This window comes from Triticum aestivum, chromosome 4D, assembly GCF_018294505.1.
Source record: "Triticum aestivum cultivar Chinese Spring chromosome 4D, IWGSC CS RefSeq v2.1, whole genome shotgun sequence".
In the NCBI taxonomy this organism is placed as follows: Eukaryota; Viridiplantae; Streptophyta; class Magnoliopsida; order Poales; family Poaceae; genus Triticum; species Triticum aestivum.
The window spans coordinates 139,404,077-139,429,897 of record NC_057805.1 but is presented as its reverse complement, the minus strand read 5'-3'; the positions used below and the strand labels follow the sequence as shown (position 1 = coordinate 139,429,897).

The window sequence follows — 25,821 nt, the reverse complement described above, 5'->3', positions numbered from 1 at the left end:
CATTGTCATCGTCCGCATACTCATCATTGTCCTCTTGCAAAGATTCATCTTGGTTGTTTCTATAAGAGCTCAATGTTGGCCTCACTTCTTGGGTCAAAAGAGGTTCGACAATTTCATCTCGCTTCAAGGATGGGGGGCTACTAGCAACCAAAGGGGAGGGGTTCCGGTTCAAGTCCAAATGCAAACTTGAATCAACCTTCTTCGTTGCAAATAACTCAAGAGCCTTGTCTAGTGATTCGGCCACCGTCTCCTTGTATGCAACCCAACGTTGCTCCGAGTTTACACGCATTGTCTTCCAACGGATGTGCATTCCAAAACCAACATTATGCCTTCCCTCCAACTCAATGATATCATTAGGGTCCATCCAATTCAAATCTTTCCTAACTTGTTGCAAGAGCTCCGCATAGCTAGGACTACTATCAAACACCATGTCAAACTCATCCGGGTCCGGTTCTTTATTGCCTTTCAAAAAGGCGTCTTTGTCCCCATGATGAACAAACACACATGTTCTTCCCATCCCTATAAGCAATGAACACAAGGTAACATTGCTTCCATGAGTACTAATCCATGGATTAACACCGAATACAAACCCTAATATATATATGAAACAACAACCCTAACCCTAACCATAACCATAACCCTAACCATAACCATAACCCTAACAATAACCCTAGCCCTAAACCTAACCCTAGCACCAACATAAGAACACCCATAAGAATAACCCTAGCATACTAAGAAAGCCTAATCATAGAAATTGGCAAACAAACATCTCACATCTCCATGCAAATCTCTAGATCCAAACAAAACTAGGGTTTTCCCAAACTACCAACAAATGAGCAATGGGAGAACTTTACTTCGATCAAAACAAGGGGATCGGAGATTATTACCTTGAGGGAGGGTTTGACTTCGAAATCCACGGACAAATTCTTCAAATTTGCAAGATTTGGAAGAAGATTTGAGAGGGGGGGAGAGTGGGAGAGGGGGCAAAGCTCGGGGAGAGAGTGAGAGAGTGTGTGGTGGGGGGGGGGTGGGGGTGGGGGAGGGGGGCCAGCCAAGTGGCTGGATAAGTCACAGTGCAGCGCCTAGCGGCTAGGCGCTGCACATTACACGTGTAGCGCCTAGCGGCTAGGCGCTGCACATTACAGGTGCAGCGCCTAGCTCGGAGGCGTTGCACTGCTGGGTGCGGGCCCATGGGCTGCCACGGTGGACAGAGGTGCAACGCCCCGGAGCTAGGCGCTGCACCGTAGGGTGTGGCGCCGGCGTGGCGGGCGCTACACAAAAGGGTCAGGGGTGTGAAATAGTTTCGCACCCAGTTCATTCTGTGAATTTATTTCGTTTCCAGGTCAAAATTGTCAAGTTTGCCCGGTGGACTGGTGGAGATCGTTCGGAAAATGGCAGAGCCCTCCCACGATCTGGTCTTCTTCCAATTATTTTAGCAGTATATAGATGCGTGAGGTAAATTTACCTCGCAAGTCTTACGGTTCTTTCCATATGCCATAAGAAAAGAAAAAAGTCCTTCCGTCCTTTTTTTGGCATAGGGCTTCTTCAACTATGTGTAAGATTTCATTAACTAATGCGATTATTTGAAGACTAATAGAAAAACACAAATATCTGGTCCAAATACAACAGAGAAAGCCCATTTTAATCTATGTATTTGTCCTTTTTGTGTACATCACATATGAGTATACTACAAATATATGATTATGTGTTTTTTTTTCAGAATATTTTAGGCATGGAAATAGTATTTTCACTGAAAAAAGTAAAGACCTCCCTCAAGCTCAGCCTCCAGGTGCACTTTACGGGCGAATACTCCTTTATAATGTGCAGTGGCTAGTGAGATATACACAACTCTATGCAGGTCAGCTAAAAAAACTGTATGCAGGTCAGGAAATTAGCCTAAATGAGCAGCTACGAAGAACCGTTCTACCTCAGATTTACAGCAATTACACTCACTGTAGCTAATTTACAAAACTTCTTTTCCTGTCAGATAATCCCCTTCCTCTTCTGTGCAGTCCTCTAGTTCTCACTTCCATGGGCTAGTAATGGTACACTGCTTTCGGTGGGAGATCCAGGGACAAATGGGACGAAGCCTCGACCTCCGAACACCGGCCGCATGAAGGCGTTGTCAAACTTGCGCCAGTAGTGGTGGACTGACCGTGTTGGACTCGCCAGGAGCATCCGGAGGCTCGTCGGGCGGCGTATGCTCACAGCGTTCTCGAGATCCGTCTCAGGCCCATTCCCGGGCAGCTGTTCAAGGAAGGACTTTGGGCTGGATGGCTCAGAAAGGGCACTCACTTCCCTAGTGAGGTGCCTCGCTGGAATCAGGAGTCTGATCAATGGCTTAGTCAGTAGCCCAAAGACCTGATGAAACGTAAAAGATGTGATAATATGAGTAATTGTCTGGAGGTTGGCTTCCATATTATGTGGTTGTTCATATTAGAGATTTTGTTGCCCTGAATGGAAGGATGTATGGCATTATTTAAGAGGAAGAGGAAACTTACAATTGTGCTGAAAAGAACAATAATTATTGTACTGGTGATCATGATAGCATTGCTAGGGAGCTGAGTGTGCCCTGATTTTGCAAACTGCAAGTGATAAAATGACTAGTTAGACAAAGCACGAATGCAAACAACATGAACATACATAAGCAAAAATCCAGCCTTTTCCTGGAGCAGTTTCATTTGCAAATAAACCAGCTACACGGGCACGCACACCCTAATTGAGATATCATATTACAATGATATATTAATATTTCTTTCTAAAAAAGAGTGACACTCAAAAAGATATATGCTTACTATCATTTCCTTTAACCACATGTTTTCAATTTTTGGCAGGATATTTTTTATTGTAATTTTTTGAAATGGGGGGAAATAACACATTCTTGATTTGTTGATGACTCCTTTTAAATCAGAATGATTTTTTGGATAGGTGATTTATTTAAAAAAGATAACGAATCCAATATAGTGAGGATATCCTGTCCTCATTGTGAGATGTCCTACACATAATATCTTCTTCAGATCTTTAGCTATAGTTAAGTTCCATCACATGTCACAACTAAATACGTCAACTATACTGACAAAACAAGAAGGTAGGTTGTGCTTGTATAACAGGTTTTTGGTTATCGATACAGGGCTACTATGCAGGTAGTGCTATTTTACAAACGTCCATCAGTAGGGAGTGAATGTCGAAGATATTCCGGCCTTGAATTCACCTTTTTGCTTCAGACATGCTAAGTTCATGAAACAATACTCCATAAGTTGCATGTTATAACCTGCTCCAACAACTAACAGCGTGTTTGGCTAGAACGAGGAAAGGGAATGGGAGTTTACATGTGGGAGTTTAGTTTGGGATTAGGCATGGGAAGTTGAATTGTCCAATCCCATTTGGTGTGTGGCGGGAATAGTAAAGGCAATTTGAGAGAAAATAACTTCCCACATGAATTAACGTACGTGGGAATTGACCTCCTTAATTCTCTCTTTCCCCATCCCACCTCAATTCCCTTGCCCTCCAATCAAACAATGGATTATATGTCACCTACCCCTTAAATTCCTATTCCCTACCTTTAATATCCCCCAACCAAACAGGCTATAATGGGTATTCCAGGCTGATAGATGCAGTCAAGCAGGACACGTTCAATTTTTCCAAAAGTATGTAAATTATGCTACTCCCTACTATGATTTTTCATGAAATTTGTTCACCAATGATGGTTGAAGTGTACCGGTGGAAGGTATATAAGCAAAGTTCGGCACGCAAATTGCATATTCACAATGATTTGTTTTCACAAATTTGGTCTGAATTCCCATTTAAGTCACAAATTTGGTATATCTGTTCTTAATGACAGAATTCTAATAAAGAATGAGGTGTTACATTAGCATATACTCCCTCCGTTCCATAATTCTTGTCGTGGTTTTAGTTCAAATGTGAACTAAAACCACGACAAGAATTATGGAATGAACTAAAACCACGACAAGAATTATGGAATGGAGGGAGTACTTATTAAGTATGATAAAACACTGAGACTAGAAAACTTGATCATGCATAGCACCCAAAGCACATATGGAATAGATCAGACACAATATTTTACCTTATTGTAGGCCAATGCAATTGACACGGCACCTCTCATGAGACCCGCCCACCAAATAATAACCTGAATAACCCACATCATGTAAGTAACAGGAGTATTCTTGAAAGGACATAACATACATAAGATGTTTCTAATATGACACTCACTTGCTGCCTAATAGAGATCTTCTCCCCTGGAGTTTCTTTGGTCAAATTGGAGAGATAAGATAGTGGGAAAACAAATGCAGCTCTTGCAACCAGTACCAATGCCAAAATAATGGAGCTCAAGGCAATAGATTTCATTGGGCTGCATAGTACAGAAAATGTGTTACAAAACAAAACTGTCTGGATGTGAACAACAAATATGTTACTAAACACATGGAAAGAAGCAGATAGAGAACATACCTATATGTTTCACTAACAATCTTCCACTTCTCTATATCCAATGCATCCATGCCAACATAGAGAAAGAGAAACGTCTCAGAGATGAATGACAACGTGGCGAAGGCATGCCTGTTGTGCATAGAATGACATAAGCATCAGCGAAGTTCAGATGTCAAATGATGGATTCACATGTATTTCTGATACAAACAATGCAGATACTTACTTGGTTGTGACCCTGGAACTCTCTGTTACGTTGTGCCAGGTATAGTGTGACATTACAATACCACAGAAGAAAACCGTGAGAATACCACTCAAATCAAGCAACTGCAACACAAAGCAACCAGTCAATATCAATTAGAGCTAGCTGATAGTGACAGATTGTGTAGTATCTATGTGAAGTTAGTAGTGCAGGGTGCTTACTTCAGCCAACATGTAAGATAAATAAGCCATGAGCATCATAATAGCAACTTCACGATCAGTGGAGTGCCTGGAAAAAATGCCAAATTAGAGGAACAAATCATAAAAGCATATTAGAAAATCTGAAATTGTATTGAGATTGGTGACACAGGTATCATATCAAGCACACAATTCAATGTGTCAAGTACCAACCTGCCAAAGTACAGTTTCTTGATGACATAAGCACTGAGAAGTCCACTCTGCAGTAACAACACGAATTCAGTGAGACGGCAGAACTTGACAAGTTAACAAAGCCAAAGGTGGAACCAGGACAGAACTTACAGCTACTCCAAGAAAGGTGCTGGCGCCGAATAGATAGAGGAAATTTCCAATGAACTGTAAGAATTTGAGGCTACTGAAATTTCCAAGATCAAAGTTCTGGATTGCATTGAACAACACAACTGATGTCGCATCATTAACAACACCTTCACCAAACACCAAACTGTACAAGAAGGGTGTCTCATCTTGGCTTAACACCTGCAAGGTGCAAACAGAGTCCGTTGCCGAGAATATTGCCCCAAGTGCTGAAAAAGCGAACGTGCAGAAAGAGTCAAAAGCAAGAAGAGCAGACACGCAATGGAAATTCTTATACTTAGGTTAATGGAAAAGTTTTATACTCCATGTTAAAGAACTGACCGAGGTAATCTCCAAGCTCAAGGGAGCCTATGTTCAGCCTTGATATTAGCCCCATCGCACCTGTGATAGATTGGGCCAGTGAGACAGATGAGCAACAAAGCAACATGCCGAGTGAAATTTTGAGAGGGAGAGAACCTACCAAGGGATATTATACTGAAGGAGATCAAGGTCCCAACTACAGCAAACAATGTAATAGTCATGAAGTTGCGGAAGAATTGTTTCTTCTTCACTTGGAACCTGGTCAGGGATAGGGGAAAAGAGTAGTGTGAGCCATGCAACTGTTAGGCTCCTTAAGCCAAACTTGCAGTTAATATCTAAACTACTATCAGCCTTCCTTGTTACTCTAAAAGATATAGTCACATTCAGTTATTAAAGAGTATGATTTATGCATAAGATAGTTACTGTTTTCAAGTCGAACGATTAGTCGCGACTGCAGGGTCGACTATTCAAGAGTCGCTACCCCAGAACGACTCGTCGACTCGAAAACCTTGGGTAGTTTCCATCATCTTAACCTAGAAAACCAAATTTTGCAATAAAAGAGGAATCGATAATATGGGACACTCCTAAAATCAGAACAGTTATGTTAGTCTCCAGCATGGAGCACAGCAAATCAGTGACCCTATTCATTAATTTCAATTTCTCTCAAGAGAAGGATTCTCATGAATGATACACAAGAGAAAGCAGCGCAAGACTAGTGCATACATACTGTAGTAATTTGCATAAGAAGAACATACCCTGCATTGAAAATGATGGGTGGGAGCAGATAGATGAAGAACAAATCCTCGCTGAAGACCATTAAGCGCGAGTTTTTCCCGCTGGACGCGAAGAGGATGACCGTGCCAGCGCCCAGCCCCTGCAGACCCACGCGCGCAAGGATCAAATCAAGCAACCACAACAAACACACACAGAGAGACAGAGGAGCAGACAGGACGGTACTGACAAGCAAGAGCGCGGTGGTGGACTCGTTCATCCAGCGATTCTCCTCGAGGAGGTGGCCGACGATGATGCAGATGCACATGAGCGCGACGAACAACCCCACCGCCATGATGGAGCCGTAATCCGCCGGCGGGTCGCCCAGCCCCAACCCCATCATCCCGCCCTCCGAGCACCGAAATCAATCTCAATCTATGAAAACCAAATTGAGTCCCCCACGCCTGCCTTGGAAGTCCACAGCGAGAGCAGGAGCCTGCCTTGTGTTACACGACAAGACAAAAGAGGAGAGGAGACGAGACGAGCGGCGCAGAGGCAGAGGTCGGCCGGCGGGTCTGGGGAAAGGTGGCGCCTTCGCGGCCAAGGCAGGTGGAGGAGAGAAAGAAAGATCCGTGGAAAGCGACGGCGCGAGGAAACAGGCAGGGGATCCAGGAAGTTTGTTTGGGGATTTTTATGGGCCGTCTCTCAGTGGCGCCACGTGCGGCCAACGAACTCCTCCTGTTTTCCTCTTCTGTTTGTTGGAGCAGGAAGAGGAACACGGAACGATTTCATTAGCTTGTTTTTTTCTTCTTCTTCTATCTAATACTAGCACAAATGCCCGTGGGTTGCAATGGAAGAAAAAACACAGCTTCCTATGAATCTGCCAGCTTAAGAACCATGTCGTTGGACAACGCTCGCTGATGATAAGAAATTGGTTCATTTCATCAGCATGGGTTATGATTTCAAGTAAATTGATCTGTCTGAACAACCACCTCTTGATTGTTAGTTCATTTTTTAATTATTTGTTCATTCTTGAACTTCAATAAATATGAAGTAATAGCAGCAAGCAAACTAACCTAGAATAATAATTGCAGGAGCAAGCAAACGAATTGAGGGAAGTGATAGTTGCAGCAAGCATAATCTATTCATTTAAAAAAATTGTTTAGGTGGCATCACAACGTATTTTTTTATCAATAATCTAGTGATATGTAGTATATATCCATAAGCAGGTGAGTATTTTTTGCAGAAATTTTGTAAACTTACTTAAAGGTTCATTTTCAAGTTCTACATAATTTGGCCCCATGCCGAGAGTCAAAAATCATTTACATGAAAGATGAACCATGTATAAGTTGCATCCACACTATTTATAGAAACATGTGCCAACAACCTTGCAATCGAGGCAAAATAAATAAATACAATTCTAGTTCTTTATAATGTAGCACAACCACAAATAATGTAGTGTCAAAAACGCTCTTATGTTATGGAACGGGAGGAGTAGTATTTTTAGACTTTAGTAAAAGTGAATATTCCAGGATAGCAGTTCAATGGTATATTCACACTCATGCGTCCCCAGGCTGTCAAGATGTCATGTGCCATGTATTAAGGATAGAGCAAAATGTACATTAATTCAACCTGTCAGTTCCGCTGATCTCCCAGACTCCATGACAATCTGCATACATCCATTATCTCATCAGTCACCACCTAGGTGGTAATCATCCAGCAACCAGCTTCTGGGTAGGTGCAAATTCTGCACGTATATTAACTGGTGTGGGTGGATGTAAATAGTCGAGGTGGGACTATTTCATCATGAGTTGAACTCTCCTTCAAGACACTAACAATTGCTAGCTCAGTTGGTCTAGGTCTTACTCCCTTAGTGGGAGGATGTGAGTTCGATCCACACGTACTGCACAATTTTTTTTTTGGTCTTTGCTAGCGTAGATGGCCCACGCAGGTTGTCGCTGCGAATTCCGGGCGAAATAATACGGCCTGCCTCGAACGACGGAAAAATGGTTTGTTTTTTTTCTTACGCTTTAGTACCATCTCGTGTATATGTTTTAAATTCAAATTGAAAGTGTAAATTCACAGGAAGAAAGCGTATTGTGACGGTGAACCCACGGAGTCAATCCGTGCTTTATTATTAGGGATAGATATACTAATAATCGCCTTTTTCAATTTGATTTGAAGTGACGGTGGCGCGAGAGTGGCGTAGGCCCACCAAGGAGCGGGCTGTCCCCGCGCTGCAGGACACCACAGATGAATGAATGAGCGAGTCCTCTCGTTGGGGGCCACCTCGTATGACTCGAAGGCTCCAGGCTCCAGCTTCTGCCTGCCTGTAGGGACCCACCGCGGTGGTGATTTGTTCGGGATTCTTCTTCCTCTGGGTGGTTTTTGGGCCTTTTCATCCTTTTGGCTACTTTAGAAGGATCTGGCCCCAGTTCGGTTTTTTTTTTGAAATCTGACTTTTTTTCCTATCGTCAGGGGGCTCGTGTTGGGAATCGTAGCATAATTAAAAAAAAATCTACGTTCACCAAGATGCATCTATGGAGTATACTAGCAACGAGGGAAAGGGAGTGCATCTACATACCCTTGTAGATCGCGAGCGGAAGCATTCCAATGAACGTGGATGACGGAGTCGTACTCGCCGTGATCCAAATCACCGATGACCGAGTGCCGAACGGACGGCACCTCCGCGTTCAACACACGTACGGTGCAGCGACGTCTCCTCCTTCTTGATCCAGCAAGGGGAAGGAGAGGTTGATGGAGATCCAACAGCACGACGGCGTGGTGGTGGATGTAGCGGTTCTCAGGCAGGGCTTCGCCGAGCTTCTGCGCGAGAGAGAGAGGTGTTGCAGGGGAGGAGGGAGGCGCCCAAGGCTGTTGTGTGCTGCCCTCCCTCCCCCCCTTTATATAGGCCCCCTGGGGGGGCGCCGGCCCCAAGAGATGGGATCTCAAGGGGGGGCGGCGGCCACAAGGGGGGAAGGGGTTGCCTTGCCCCCCAAGGCAAGGGGGAACTCCCCCCTAGGGTTCCCAACCCTAGGCGCATGGGGGGAGGCCCAAGGGGGGCGCCCCAGCCCACTAAGGGCTGGTTCCCTTCCACTTTCAGCCCACGGGGCCCTCCGGGATAGGTGGCCCCACCCGGTGGACCCCCGGGACCCTTCCGGTGGTCCCGGTACAATACCGGTAACCCCCGAAACTTTCCCGGTGGCCGAAACTGGACTTCCTATATATAATTCTTCACCTCCGGACCATTCCGGAACCTCTCGTGACGTCCGGGATCTCATCCGGGACTCCGAACAACTTTCGGGTTTCCGCATACATATATCTCTACAACCCTAGCGTCACCGAACCTTAAGTGTGTAGACCCTACGGGTTCGGGAGACATGCAGACATGACCGAGACGCCTCTCCGGTCAATAACCAACAGCGGGATCTGGATACCCATGTTGGCTCCCACATGTTCCACGATGATCTCATCGGATGAACCACGGTGTCGAGGATTCAATCAATCCGTATGCAATTCCCTTTGTCAATCGGTATGTTACTTGCCCGAGATTCGATCGTCGGTATCCCAATACCTTGTTCAATCTCGTTACCGGCAAGTCTCTTTACTCGTACCGCAATGCATGATCCCGTGACTAACGCCTTAGTCACATTGAGCTCATTATGATGATGCATTACCGAGTGGGCCCAGAGATACCTCTCCGTCACACGGAGTGACAAATCCCAGTCTCGATCCGTGCCAACCCAACAGACACTTTCGGAGATACCCGTAGTGCACCTTTATAGTCACCCAGTTACGTTGTGACGTTTGGCACACCCAAAGCACTCCTACGGTATCCGGGAGTTGCACGATCTCATGGTCTAAGGAAAAGATACTTGACATTGGAAAAGCTCTAGCAAACGAAACTACACGATCTTTTATGCTATGCTTAGGATTGGGTCTTGTCCATCACATCATTCTCCTAATGATGTGATCCCGTTATCAATGACATCCAATGTCCATAGTCAGGAAACCATGACTATCTGTTGATCAACGAGCTAGTCAACTAGAGGCTTACTAGGGACACTTTGTGGTCTATGTATTCACACATGTATTACGATTTCCGGACAATACAATTATAGCATGAATAATAGACAATTACCATGAACAAAGAAATATAATAATAACCATTTATTATTGCCTCTAGGGCATATTTCCAACAGTCTCCCACTTGCACTAGAGTCAATAATCTAGTTACATTGTGATGAATCGAACACCCATTGCGTCCTGGTGTTGATCATGTTTTGCCCTAGGGAGAGGTTTAGTCAACGGATCTGCTACATTCAGGTCCGTGTGTACTTTACAAATATCTATGTCTCCATTTTGAACACTTTCACGAATGGAGTTGAAGCGACGCTTGATATGCCTGGTCTTCCTGTGAAACCTGGGCTCCTTCGCAAGGGCAATAGCTCCAGTGTTGTCACAGAAGAGAGTCATCGGGCCCGACGCATTGGGAATCACCCCTAGGTCGGTAATGAACTCCTTCATCCAGACTGCTTCCTGTGCTGCCTCCGAGGCTGCCATGTACTCCGCTTCACATGTAGATCCCGCCACGACGCTTTGCTTGCAACTGCACCAGCTTACTGCTCCTCCATTCAAAATATACACGTATCCGGTCTGTGACTTCGAGTCATCCAGATCTGTGTCGAAGCTAGCGTCGACGTAACCCTTTACGACGAGCTCTTCGTCACCTCCATAAACGAGAAACATATCCTTAGTCCTCTTCAGGTACTTCAGGATATTCTTGACCGCTGTCCAGTGTTCCTTGCCGGGATTACTTTGGTACCTTCCTACCAAACTTACGGCAAGGTTTACATCAGGTCTGGTACACAGCATGGCATACATAATAGACCCTATGGCCGAGGCATAGGGGATGACACTCATCTCTTCTATATCTTCTGCCGTGGTCGGGCATTGAGCCGTGCTCAATTGCACACCTTGCAATACAGGCAAGAACCCCTTCTTGGACTGATCCATATTGAACTTCTTCAATATCTTGTCAAGGTATGTACTCTGTGAAAGACCAATGAGGCGTCTTGATCTATCTCTATAGATCTTGATGCCTAATATATAAGCAGCTTCTCCAAGGTCCTTCATTGAAAAACACTTATTCAAATAGGCCTTTATACTTTCCAAGAATTCTATATCATTTCCCATCAATAGTATGTCATCCACATATAATATGAGAAATGCTACAGAGCTCCCACTCACTTTCTTGTAAACACAGGCTTCTCCATAAGTCTGTGTAAACCCAAACGCTTTGATCATCTCATCAAAGCGAATGTTCCAACTCCGAGATGCTTGCACCAGCCCATAGATTGAGCGTTGGAGCTTGCATACTTTGTTAGCATTCTTAGGATCGACAAAACCTTCCGGCTGCATCATATACAACTCTTCCTTAAGGAAGCCGTTAAGGAATGCCGTTTTGACGTCCATCTGCCATATCTCATAATCATAGTATGCGGCAATTGCTAACATGATTCGGACGGACTTCAGCTTCGCTACGGGTGAGAAAGTCTCATCGTAGTCAACCCCTTGAACTTGTCGATAACCCTTAGCGACAAGTCGAGCTTTGTAGATGGTCACATTACCATCTGCGTCCGTCTTCTTCTTAAAGATCCATTTGTTTTCTATGGCTCGCCGCTCATCGGGCAAGTCAGTCAAAGTCCATACTTTGTTTTCATACATGGATTCTATCTCGGATTTCATGGCTTCTAGCCATTTGTCGGAATCCGGGCCCGCCATCGCTTCTTCATAGTTCGAAGGTTCACCGTTGTCTAACAACATGATTTCCAGGACAGGGTTGCCGTACCACTCTGGTGCGGAACGTGTCCTTGTGGACCTACGAAGTTCAGTAACTTGATCTGAAGTTTCATGATCATCATCATTAACTTCCTCCCCAGTCGGTGTAGGCACCACAGGAACATTTTCCCGCGCTGCGCTACTTTCCGGTTCGGAAGGGGTGACTATCACCTCATCAAGTTCCACTTTCCTCCCACTCAATTCTTTCGAGAGAAACTCCTTCTCTAGAAAGGACCCGTTCTTGGCAACGAAGATCTTGCCTTCGGATCTGAGGTAGAAGGTATACCCAATAGTTTCCTTAGGGTATCCTATGAAGACGCATTTTTCCGATTTGGGTTCGAGCTTTTCAGGTTGAAGTTTCTTGACATAAGCATCGCATCCCCAAACTTTTAGAAACGACAGCTTAGGTTTCTTCCCAAACCATAATTCATACGGTGTCGTCTCAACGGATTTAGACGGTGCCCTATTTAAAGTGAATGCGGCAGTCTCTAAAGCATAACCCCAAAATGAGAGCGGTAAATCGGTAAGAGACATCATAGATCGCACCATATCCAATAGAGTGCGATTACGACGTTCGGACACACCATTTCTCTGAGGTGTTCCAGGCGGCGTGAGTTGTGAAACTATTCCACATTTCCTTAAGTGTGTACCAAATTCGTGACTTAAATATTCTCCACCACGATCTGATCGTAAGAATTTTATTTTCCTGTCACGTTGATTCTCGACTTCACTCTGAAATTCCTTGAACTTTTCAAAGGTTTCAGACTTGTGTTTCATTAGGTAGACATACCCATATCTACTTAAATCATCAGTGAGAGTGAGAACATAACGATATCCTCCGCGAGCCTCAACACTCATTGGACCGCACACATCGGTATGTATGATTTCCAATAAGTTGGTTGCTCGCTCCATTGTTCCGGAGAACGGAGTCTTGGTCATCTTACCCATGAGGCATGGTTCGCACGTGTCAAATGATTCGTAATCAAGAGACTCCAAAAGTCCATCTGCATGGAGCTTCTTCATGCGCTTGACACCAATGTGACCAAGGCGGCAGTGCCACAAGTATGTGGGACTATCGTTATCAACTTTACATCTTTTGGTATTCACACTATGAACATGTGTAACATCACGTTCGAGATTCATCAAAAATAAACCATTGACCAGCGGGGCATGACCATAAAACATATCTCTCAAATAAATAGAACAACCATTATTCTCAGATTTAAATGAGTAGCCATCTCGAATTAAACGAGATCCAGATACAATGTTCATGCTCAAAGCTGGCACTAAATAACAATTATTGAGGTTTAAAACTAATCCCGTGGGTAGATGCAGAGGTAGCGTGCCAACGGCGATCACATCGACCTTGGAACCATTCCCGACGCGCATCGTCACCTCGTCCTTTGCCAGTCTCCGTTTATTCCGTAGTTCCTGCTTTGAGTTACAAATATGAGCAACCGCACCGGTATCAAATACCCAGGAGCTACTACGAGTACTGGTAAGGTACACATCAATTACTTGTATATCACATATACCTTGGGTGTTGCCGGCCTTCTTCTTGTCCGCTAAATATTTGGGGCAGTTCCGCTTCCAGTGACCACTTCCCTTGCAATAAAAGCACTCAGTCTCGGGCTTGGGTCCATTCTTTGACTTCTTCCCGGTAACTGGTTTACCGGGCGCGGCAACTCCCTTGCCGTCCTTCTTGAAGTTCTTCTTACCCTTGCCCTTCTTGAACTTAGTGGTTTTATTCACCATCAACACTTGATGTTCTTTTCTGATCTCCCCTTCCGCTGATTTCAGCATTGAATATACCTCGGGAATGGTCTTTTCCATCCCCTGCATATTGTAGTTCATCACAAAGCTCTTGTAGCTTGGTGGAAGCGACTGGAGGATTCTGTCAATGACCGCGTCATCCGGGAGATTAACTCCCAGCTGAGACAAGCGGTTGTGCAACCCAGACATTCTGAGTATGTGCTCACTAACAGAACTGTTCTCCTCCATTTTACAGCTGAAGAACTTGTCGGAGACTTCATATCTCTCGACCCGGGCATGAGCTTGAAAAACCAGTTTCAGCTCCTCGAACATCTCATATGCTCCATGTTTCTCAAAACGCTTTTGGAGACCCGGTTCTAAGCTGTAAAGCATGCCGCACTGAACGAGGGAGTAATCATCAGCACGCTGCTGCCAAGCGTTCATAACGTCTTGGTTCTCAGGGATTGGTGCTTCACCTAGCGGTGCTTCTAAGACATAATCTTTCTTGGCTACTATGAGGATGAGCCTCAGGTTCCGGACCCAGTCCGTATAATTGCTGCCATCATCTTTCAGCTTGGTTTTCTCTAGGAACGCGTTGAAATTGAGGACAACGTGGGCCATTTGATCTACAATACATAGTGTAAAGATTTTAGACTAAGTTCATGATAATTAAGTTCATATAATCAAATTATTTAATGAACTCCCACTCAGATAGACATCCCTCTAGTCATCTAAGTGAAACATGATCCGAGTCAACTAGGCCGTGTCCGATCATCACGTGAGACGGACTAGTCAAGATCGGTGAACATCTCCATGTTGATCGTATCTTCTATACGACTCATGCTCGACCTTTCGGTCCTCCGTGTTCCGAGGCCATGTCTGTACATGCTAGGCTCGTCAAGTCAACCTAAGTGTATTGCGTGTGTTCCGAGGCCATGTCTGTACATGCTAGGCTCGTCAACACCCGTTGTATTCGAACGTTAGAATCTATCACACCCGATCATCACGTGGTGCTTCGAAACAACGAACCTTCGCAACGGTGCACAGTTAGGGTGAACACTTTCTTGAAATTATTATAAGGGATCATCCTACTTGCTACCGTCGTTCTAAGCAAATAAGATGCAAAAACATGATAAACATCACATGCAATCAAATAGTGACATGATATGGCCAATATCATCATGCTCCTTTGATCTCCATCTTCGGGGCACCATGATCATCTTTGTCACCGGCATGACACCATGATCTCCATCATCATGATCTCCATCATTGTGTCTTCATGAAGTCGTCACGCCAACGATTACTTCTACTTGTATGGCTAACGCGTTTAGCAACAAAGTAAAGTAAATTACATGGCGTTATTCAATGACACGCAGGTCATGCAAAATAATAAAGACAACTCCTATGGCTCCTGCCGGTTGTCATACTCATCGACATGCAAGTCGTGATTCCTATTACAAGAATATGATCAATCTCATACATCACATATATCATTCATCACATCTTCTGGCCATATCACATCACATAGCACTTGCTGCAAAAACAAGTTAGACGTCCTCTAATTGTTGTTGCAAGTTTTTACGTGGTTTGTAGGTTTCTAGCAAGAACGTTTTCTTACCTACGTATGACCACAACGTGATTTGCCAATTTCTATTTACCCTTCATAAGGACCCTTTTCATCGAATCCGTTCCGACTAAAGTAGGAGAGACAGACACCCGCTAGCCACCTTATGCAACTAGTGCATGTCAGTCGGTGGAACCTGTCTCACGTAAGCGTACGTGTAAGGTCGGTCCGGGCCGCTTCATCCTACAATGCCGCCGAAACAAGAAACGACTAGTAGCGGCAAGAAGAATTGGCAAACTCAACGCCCACAACTTCTTTGTGTTCTACTCGTGCATAGTAACTACGCATAGACCTGGCTCATGATGCCACTGTTGGGAATCGTAGCATAATTTAAAAAATTCTACGTTCACCAAGATGCATCTATGGAGTATACTAGCAACGAGGGGAAGGGAATGCATCTACATACCCTTGTAGATCGCGAGCGGAAGCGTTCCAATGAACGTGGATGATGGAGTCGTACTCGCCGTGATCCAAATCACCGATGACCGAGTGCCGAACAGACGGCACCTCCGCGTTCAACACACGTACGGTGCAGCGACGTCTCCTCCTTCTTGATCCAGCAAGGGGGAAGGAGAGGTTGATGGAGATCCAACAGCACGACGGCGTGGTGGTGGATGTAGCGGTTCTCTGGCAGGGCTTCGCCGAGCTTCCGCGCGAGAGAGAGAGGTGTTGCAGGGGAGGAGGGAGGCGCCCAAGGCTGTTGTGTGCTGCCCTCCCTCCCCCCCTTTATATAGGCCCCCTGGGGGGCGCCGGCCCCAAGAGATGGGATCTCAAGGGGGGGCGGCGGCCACAAGGGGGGGAAGGGGTTGCCTTGCCCCCCAAGGCAAGGGGGAACTCCCCCCTAGGGTTCCCAACCCTAGGCGCATGGGGGGAGGCCCAAGGGGGGCGCCCCAGCCCACTAAGGGCTGGTTCCCTTCCACTTTCAGCCCACAGGGCCCTCCGGGATAGGTGGCCCCACCCGGTGGACCCCCGGGACCCTTCCGGTGGTCCCGGTACAATACCGGTAACCCCCGAAACTTTCCCGGTGGCCGAAACTGGACTTCCTATATATAATTCTTCACCTCCGGACCATTCCGGAACCTCTCGTGACGTCCGGGATCTCATCCGGGACTCCGAACAACTTTCGGGTTTCCGCATACATATATCTCTACAACCCTAGCGTCACCGAACCTTAAGTGTGTAGACCCTACGGGTTCGGGAGACATGCAGACATGACCGAGACGCCTCTCCGGTCAATAACCAACAGCGGGATCTGGATACCCATGTTGGCTCCCACATGTTCCACGATGATCTCATCGGATGAACCACGGTGTCGAGGATTCAATCAATCCGTATGCAATTCCCTTTGTCAATCGGTATGTTACTTGCCCGAGATTCGATCGTCGGTATCCCAATACCTTGTTCAATCTCGTTACCGGCAAGTCTCTTTACTCGTACCGCAATGCATGATCCCGTGACTAACGCCTTAGTCACATTGAGCTCATTATGATGATGCATTACCGAGTGGGCCCAGAGATACCTCTCCGTCACACGGAGTGACAAATCCCAGTCTCGATCCGTGCCAACCCAACAGACACTTTCGGAGATACCCGTAGTGCACCTTTATAGTCACCCAGTTACGTTGTGACGTTTGGCACACCCAAAGCACTCCTACGGTATCCGGGAGTTGCACGATCTCATGGTCTAAGGAAAAGATACTTGACATTGGAAAAGCTCTAGCAAACGAAACTACACGATCTTTTATGCTATGCTTAGGATTGGGTCTTGTCCATCACATCATTCTCCTAATGATGTGATCCCGTTATCAATGACATCAATGTCCATAGTCAGGAAACCATGACTATCTGTTGATCAACGAGCTAGTCAACTAGAGGCTTACTAGGGACACTTTGTGGTCTATGTATTCACACATGTATTACGATTTCCGGACAATACAATTATAGCATGAATAATAGACAATTACCATGAACAAAGAAATATAACAATAACCATTTATTATTGCCTCTAGGGCATATTTCCAACAGCTCGGCGGTAGGATTACATAACCTACTATCAGGGCCTCCGGGAGTAGAAAACTAATCCACATGGCACCGTAAACGGCCGCCGTCCCCCTCCGTCCCACCCTACCACCGTTGGTCATGGCGGTAGCCTGTATTATCCTACCGCCAGGACCCCGACGACAGGTTCTGAACAGTTATACGCTGTGGGACGCCCGCCCCACCCCAGCCCCTCCCCCCCAAGAACAGAGAGTTCTTCTCTCTCGCCCCCTCTCTCATCTCCTCCACTCCCCCCTCGGATCTTCTTCGTTTCTTCACCATTTTTGCGGATCGAGATGGCCCCGAAATGAGAAAAGTAAGCTCCTCCGATCCCTCCAATTAGGTTTAGTCAAATAGCTTCCGATTCGCATTATTTGATTCAAATCACCCCTATTTTTGAACTATATATTTTTTAATAAGTGTACCCTAGGATTGTTTTAGGTTGATTCTAGATGTTCTATTGTGTTGGATATGAACTCTAATCACTAGTTGGAATGGTAGTGTGAAGATGAACCCTAGTTCATATATTTTTTTGAAGGTATTTTTTTATATGATGCATGTTGGGGGAATTTGTTTTGATATAATGCATGTTGATATGATATGATGCATGATGTGTAGTGGATGTTGTTTGAGGAAATATGCTTAAGATGAACCCTATTTCATGTTTTTTGTTTTTGAAAAAAAAGATGATATGATGCATGTTGGATGGTTAACTCGTATGTTCATTTTGCTATGAGGCATGTTAATATGATGTGATGCATGATGTATAGTGGATGTTGTTGGAGAAATTTATATGAATGAATTAATCACGTGGACGTTATATTTTGTTTATGCTTATGCTTATGTTAGTTGAATATGATATGATTGGTCAATGTGATATGATGGATTGAAAAGATTGATTAACTAGTTTGAAGATGAACCCTAGTTCATGTTCATAGTATTTTTTTATGATTGTTGAATATGATTTGATTCATGTTAGTTGAACGGTTTAATATGATATGATGATTATATGTTGACAACAAAATGTTGTTGTTCCCCCCATTGGTCCGGCGATCGACAGTTATTACACTATGCTTAACTCGGCATTCGATAACGGTCATCGCGCCCGTTACATCGAGAACGGAGTGGTAAATAACAATGATCAACGTCTTGCATAAAAAAATTGCCTTCCCAAAATTTTTTACTAACTATTTTCGTGTGCACATTGACAGATGCTTCTGCCATTATGTATGAGGGGCCACACCAAGGTCTCTGAGATGAAGTACGACAACCGCTACGAGCCGTATTACAGGAGAGCCAGACTGTTGGGTTTCGTGCTCTGGTTCAAGCGTATGCAAGATGCGGATCCGAGGACCGTGGAGCAGTATGCGAGGGCATACCTATGGTTTCTTCTCATAGAGGTGGTCTTCCCAGACTGCTCGGGGGACAATGCCCTATGGATGTACCTGGACTTCCTGGTGTTGGGGAACGTAGTATTTCAAAATTTTACCTAAGCACACGCAAGATCCATCTAGGTGATGCATAGCAACGAGCGGGGAGAGTGTGTCCACTTACCCTCGTAGACCGAAAGCGGAAGCGTTTAGTAACGCGGTTGATGTAGTCGAACGTCTTCGCGATCCAACCGATCCAAGTACCAAACGCACGGCACCTCCGCGATCTGCACACGTTCAGCTCGGTGGTGTCCCTCGTACTCTTGATCTAGCTGAGCCGAGGGAGAGTTCCGTCAGCACGACGGCGTGGTTATGGTGTTGATGAAGTTACCGACGTAGGGCTTTGCCTAAGCACTACAACGATATGACCGAGGTGGAAATCTGTGGAGGGGGGCACCGCACACGGCTAAGACAACTGTCAACTTGTGTGTCTATGGGGTGCCCCCTGCCCCCATATATAAAGGAGCAAGGGGGAGGCCGTCCGGCCCTCATGGGGTGCGCCCCAAGTAGGATTCCTACTAGGAATCCTATTCATAGTAGGTTTCCAACAAGGGAAGAGAGAGGGGGAAGGAAGGAGAGGGAGAGAGGAAGGGAAAGAGGGGGCGCCGCCCCCCTCCTTGTCCAATTCGGACTCCTCAAGGGGGGCCAGCCCTAAGGCCCCCTCCTCTCTCTCTCTCACAAGGCCCATGTTGGCCCATTAGTTTCCCCCGGGGGTTCCGATAACCCCCCGACACTCCGATATTTATCCGGTGACCTCCGAAACTCATCCGGTGTCCGAATAACATTGTCCAATATATCAATCTTTATGTCTCGACCATTTCGAGACTCCTCATCATGTCCGTGATCACATCCGGGACTTCAAACTACCTTCGGTACATCAAAACACATAACTCATAATACCGATCGTCATCGAACGTTAAGCGTGCGGACCCTACGGGTTCGAGAACTATGTAGACATGATCGAGACTCTCTTCCGGTCAATAGCCAATAGCGGAACCTAGATGCTCATATTGGTTCCTACATATTCTACGAAGATCTTTATCGGTCAAACCGCATAACAACATATGTCGTTCCCTTTGTCATCGGTATGTTACTTGCCCGAGATTTGATCGTCGGTATCATCATACCTAGTTCAATCTCGTTACCGGCAAGTCTCCTTACTCGTTCTGTAATGCAACATCCCGTAACTAACTCATTAGTCACATTGCTTGCAAGGCTTATAGTGATGTGCGTTACCGAGAGGGCCCAGAGATACCTCTCCGACAATCGGAGTGACAAATCCTAATCTCGATCTATGCCAACTCAACAAACACCATCGGAGACACATGTAGAGCATCTTTATAATCACCAGTTACGTTGTGACGTTTGATAGCACACTAAGTGTTCCTCAGGTAATCGGGAGTTGCATAATCTCATAGTCATAGGAACATGTATAAGTTATGAAGAAAGCAATAGCAACAAACTAAACGATCATCGTGCTAAGCTAATGGATGGGTCAAGTCAATCACATCATTCTCTAATGATGTGATCCCGTTCATCAAATGACAACTCTTGTCCATGGTTAGAAACTTAACCATCTTTGATTAACGAGCTAGTCAAGTAGAGGCATTCTAGTGACACTCTGTTTGTCTATGTATTCGCAGATGTACTAAGTTTTCGGTTAATACAATTCTAGCATGAATAATAAACATTTATCATGATATAAGGAAATATAAATAAAAACTTTATTATTGCCTCTAGGGCATAATTCCTTCAGTCTCCCACTTGCACTAGAGTCGATAATCTAGTTCACATCGCCATGTGATTTAACACCAATAGTTCACATCACCATGTGATTAGTTCACATTGCCATGTGACTAATACCCAAAGTGTTTTACTAGAGTCAATAATCTAGTTCACGTCGCTATGTGATTAACACCCAAAGAGTACTAAGGTGTGATCATGTTTTGTTTGTGAGAGAAGCTTAGTCAATGGGTCTGTCACATTTAGAGCCGTATGTATTTTGCAAAATTCTATGTCTACAATGCTCTGCATGAAGCTACTCTAGCCAATTGCTCCCTCTTTCAATATGTATCCAGATTGATACTTAGAATCATCCGGATCAATGTCAAAGCTTGCATTGGCGTAACTCTTGACGACGAGCTCTTTATCACCTCCATAACCGAGAAATATCTCATTATTCCACTAAGGATAATTTTGACCGCTGTCCAGTTATCCACTCCTGGATCACTATTGTACCCTCTTGCCAAACTCATGGTGAGGTTCACAATAGGTCTGGTACACAGCATAACATACTTCATAGAACCTATGACTGAGGCATAGGGAATGGAATTTCATTCTCTTTCTATTTTCTGCCGTGGTCGGGTTTTGAGTCTTTACTCAACTTCACCCCTTGCAACACAGGCAAGAACTCCTTTGACTGTTCCATTTTGAACTACTTCAATATCTTGTCAAGGTATGTACTCATTGAAAAAACTTATCAAGCGTCTTGTTCTATCTCTATAGATCTTGATGCTCAATATGCAAGCAGCTTCACCGAGGTCTTTCTTTGAAAAACTCCTTTCAAACACTCCTTTTACGCTTTCTAGAAAAATTCTACATTATTTCCGATCAACAATATGTCATTCACATATACTTATCAGAAATGCTATAGTGTTCCCACTCACTTTCTTGCAAATATAGGCTTCTCAAAAAGTCTGTATAAAACCATATGCTTTGATCACACTATCAAAGCGTATAATCCAACTCCGAGATGCTTGCACCAGTCCATAGATGGATCGTTGGAGCTTGCACACTTTGTTAGCACCTTTAGGATTGACAAAACCTTCTTGTTGCATCATATACAACTCTTCTTTAAGAAATCCATTAAGGAATGCAGTTTTGACATCCATTTGCCAGATTTCATAAAATGTGGCAATTGCTAACATGATTCGGACACATTTAAGCATCGCTACGAGTGAGAAAAATACCTTGAACTTGTCGAAAACCTTTTTTGACAATTCAAGCTTTGTAGATAGTAACACTACTATCAGCGTTCGTCTTCCTCTTGAAGATCCATTTATTCTCAATGGCTTGCCGATCATCGGGCAAGTCCACCAAAGTCCACACTTTGTTCTCATACATGGATTCTATCTCAGATTTCATGGCCTCAAGCCATTTCGCGGAATCTGGGCTCATCATCGCTTCCTCATAGTTCGTAGGTTTGTCATGGTCTAGTAACATGATTTGCATAATAGGATTACCGTACCGCTCTGGTGCGGAACGTACTCTGGTTGACCTACGAGGTTCGGTAGCAACTTGATCTGAAGTTTCATGATCATCATCATTAGCTTCCTCACTAATTGGTGTAGGAATCACAAGAACTGTTTTCTGTGATGAACTACTTTCCAATTCGGGAGAAGGTACAATTACCTTATCAAGTTATACATTCCTCCCACTCACTTCTTTTGAGAGAAACTCCTTCTCTAGAAAGGATCCATTCTTAGCAACAAATATCTTGCCTTCGGATATGTGATAGAAGGTATACCCAACAGTCTCCTTTGGGTATCCTATGAAGATACATTTCTCCGATTTGGGTTTGAGCTTATCAGGCAGAAACTTTTTCACATAAGCATCGCAACCCCAAACTTTAAGAAACGACAGCTTAGGTTTCTAACTAAACCACTGTTCATACGGTGTCATCTCAACGGATTTTTAGACGGTGCCCTATTTAACGTGAATGCAGCTGTCTCTAATGCATAACCCCAAAACGATAGTGGTAAATCGGTAAGAGACATCATAGATCGCACCATATCTAATAAAGTACGGTTACGATGTTCGGACACACCATTACGCTGTGGTGTTCCAGGTGGTGTGAGTTGCGAAACTATTCCACATTGTTTCAAATGAACACCAAACTCATAACTCAAATATTCATCTCCACGATGAGATCGTAGAAACTTTATCTGCTTGTTATGATGATTTTCCACTTCACTCTAAAATTCTTTGAACTTTTCAAATGTTTCAGACTTATGTTTCATCAAGTAGATATACCCATATCTGCTCAAATCATTTGTGAAGGTAAGAAAATAATGTGTGACGCCCCCGATTTGACCGTACACTAATCATGCACGCAAATGCGTACGATGAAGATCAGGGACTCACGGGAAGATATCACAACACAACTCTAAAACATAAATAAGTCATACAAGCATCATAATACAAGCCAGGGGCCTCGAGGGCTCGAATACAAGTGCTCGATCATAGACGAGTCAGCGGAAGCAACAATATCTGAGTACAGACATAAGTTAAACAAGTTTGCCTTAAGAAGGCTAGCACAAAAGTAGCAACGATCGAAAAGGCAAGGCCTCCTGCCTGGGACCTCCTAACTACTCCTCGAAGCCGAACTCCATGTAGAATCATCCTCGGGATCTCTAGCTCCTGGACTCCAGCATCTGGTTGCGACAACCAGGTACAGAAAGGGGAAAAGAGGGACAAAAGCAACCGTGTGTACTCATCCAAAGTACTCGCAAGCAAGGAGCTACACTACATATGCATGGGTATATGTGTAAAGGGCCATATCAGAGGACTGAACTGCAGAATGCCAGAATAAGAGGGGGATAGCTAATCCTGTCGAAGACTACGCTTCTGGCCACCTCCATCTTGCATCATGTAGAAGAGAGTAGATTGAAGTCCTCCAAGTAGTATCGCTTAGCATAATCCTACCCGGCGATCCCCTCCTCGTCACCCTGTTAGAGAGCGATCACCGGGTTATATCTGGCACTTGGAAGGGTGTGTTTTATTAAGTATCCAGTTCTAGTTGTCATAAGGCCAAGGTACAACTCCGGGTCGTCCTTTTACCGAGGGACACGGCTATTCGAATAGATAAACTTCCTTGCAGGGGTGCACCACATAACCCAACACGCTCGATCCCATTTGGCCGGACACACTTTTCTGGGTCATGCCCGGCCTGGGAAGATCAACACGTCGCAGCCCCACCTAGGCTCAACAGAGAGGTCAACACGCCGGTCGAAATCCTATGCGCGCAGGGGTCTGGGCCCATCACCCATTGCACACCTGCACGTTGCAAGGGCGGCCGGAAGCAGACCTAGCCTAGTAGGCGTTCCAGTCCAATCCGGCGCGCGCCGCTCCGTCGCTGACGTCAAGAAGAGCTTCGGCTGATACCACGACGTCGGGATACCCATAACTACTCCCGCGTAGATGGTTAGTGCGTATAGACCAAATTGCCAGACTCAGATCAAATACCCAGAACTCGTTAAGCGTGTTATTTATCCGCGAACGCCGACCAGGGCCAGGCCCACCTCTCACCTAGGCGGTCTCAACCTGCCCCGTCGCTCCGCCACAAAGTAACAGTCGGGGGCCGTCAGGAACCCAGGCCCACCTCTACCGGGATGGAGCCACCTGTCCTTTCAGCCCCCTCATCAGCATCACTTGCGGGTACTCAACGAGCCGACCCGACTTTAGTCACCACATGTGTCATGTATATAAAGTATATAGTATATACCCGTGATCACCTCCCGAAGTGATCACGGCCCAGTAGTATAGCATGGCAGACGGACAAGAGTGTAGGGCCACTGATGGAACACTAGCATCCTATACTAAGCAGTAGGATTGCAGGTAAAGGTATCAACAGTAGAAGCAAGGGCAGGCTATGCATCAGTATAGGATTAACGGAAAGCAGTAACATGCTACACTACTCTAATGCAAGCAGTATAGAGAAGACTAGGCGATATCTGGTGATCAAGGGGGGGGGGGCTTGCCTGGTTGCTCTGGCAAGAAGGAGGGGCCGTCTTTGATGTAGTCGAACACACGAACATCGGCAATGGTCTCGGAGTCTACCGGAAAGAAGTAACGGAGGGGGAACACAATAAATAACAGAGCAATCAAATGTAACACAAAGCAAGACGCGGCGATACGTTGTGCTAGGGGTGACCTAACGTAGTGGTAGGTGATACCGGCGAAGGATGAAACATCCGGGAAGGTATTCCCGGGGTTTCGCGTTTTCGGACAGATGAACCAGGGGTGAAATGTTACAGGTTCACTATGCTAGGGACGCGTGGCGGACGAACGGGCTGCGTATCTGGATTCATCTCGTCGTTCTGAGCAACTTTCATGTAGAAAGTATTTTCATCTGAGCTACGGTTTAAAAGATATGATTTTCATCTGGAATTTAATTAATCATTTAATTTAGTTCGAAATTGGATTTATGACATCAGCATGATGTCATGCTGACATCAGCAGTCAACTGGGGTTGACTAAGTCAAACTGACATGTGGGTCCAGTGGGACCCACCTGTCATTCTCTGTTTAGGTTAATTAGGGTTTAGCTAAACTAATTACTGTTTAATTAAATTAACACGTTAATAATTAGATTAATTCAATAGGATTAATTAACTTAATTAATTAATTTAGTTAATTTTATTATTTATTTTTATTAATCATTTAATTTAGTTCGAAATTGGATTTATGACATCAGCATGATGTCATGATGACATCAGCAGTCAACTGGGGTTGACCAAGTCAAACTGACATGTGGGTCCAGTGGGACCCACCTGTCATTCTCTGTTTAGGTTAATTAGGGTTTAGCTAAACTAATTACTGTTTAATTAAATTAACAGGTTAATAATTAGATTAATTCAATAGGATTAATTAACTTAATTAATTAATTTAGTTAATTAATTAATTAATTAAATTTATTTTTATTATTTGTTTTAAATTTTATTTTTTTTATTTTCGGTCTGGGGGCTGGGCCCCGTTGTCCAGTGGCCCAGGGCCTTAACGGGCACAGGGGAAGCGGGCGCTGCGGGTGCGGGCACCCGAACTGGATGTGGCCAGTCGGGGTCACGGCGAGGGGGAAAACGCCGGCGCAGCGCCGACCTGGTAGCGGCGACGCCACGGCGGGGCAAAAAGGG

General features: G+C 45.0%; 1 protein-coding gene across 1 annotated transcript; it reads right to left on the bottom strand.

Moving 5' to 3' along the window:
• Positions 1 to 1,772: 1,772 nt before the first annotated feature.
• Positions 1,773 to 6,905, bottom strand: LOC123096900 (sodium/hydrogen exchanger 2). Its single transcript, XM_044518695.1, has 13 exons — positions 6,479 to 6,905; positions 6,273 to 6,391; positions 5,678 to 5,775; positions 5,539 to 5,598; positions 5,185 to 5,426; positions 5,056 to 5,102; positions 4,867 to 4,933; positions 4,670 to 4,770; positions 4,468 to 4,575; positions 4,231 to 4,369; positions 4,085 to 4,147; positions 2,502 to 2,585; positions 1,773 to 2,361 (listed from the first exon to the last, which is right to left on the bottom strand). The coding sequence occupies exons 1-13, from the start codon at positions 6,629 to 6,631 to the stop codon at positions 2,017 to 2,019; spliced, it is 1,626 nt and encodes a 541-aa protein (XP_044374630.1). The 5' UTR covers positions 6,632 to 6,905; the 3' UTR covers positions 1,773 to 2,016.
• Between the last annotated feature and the right edge of the window lie 18,916 nt (positions 6,906 to 25,821).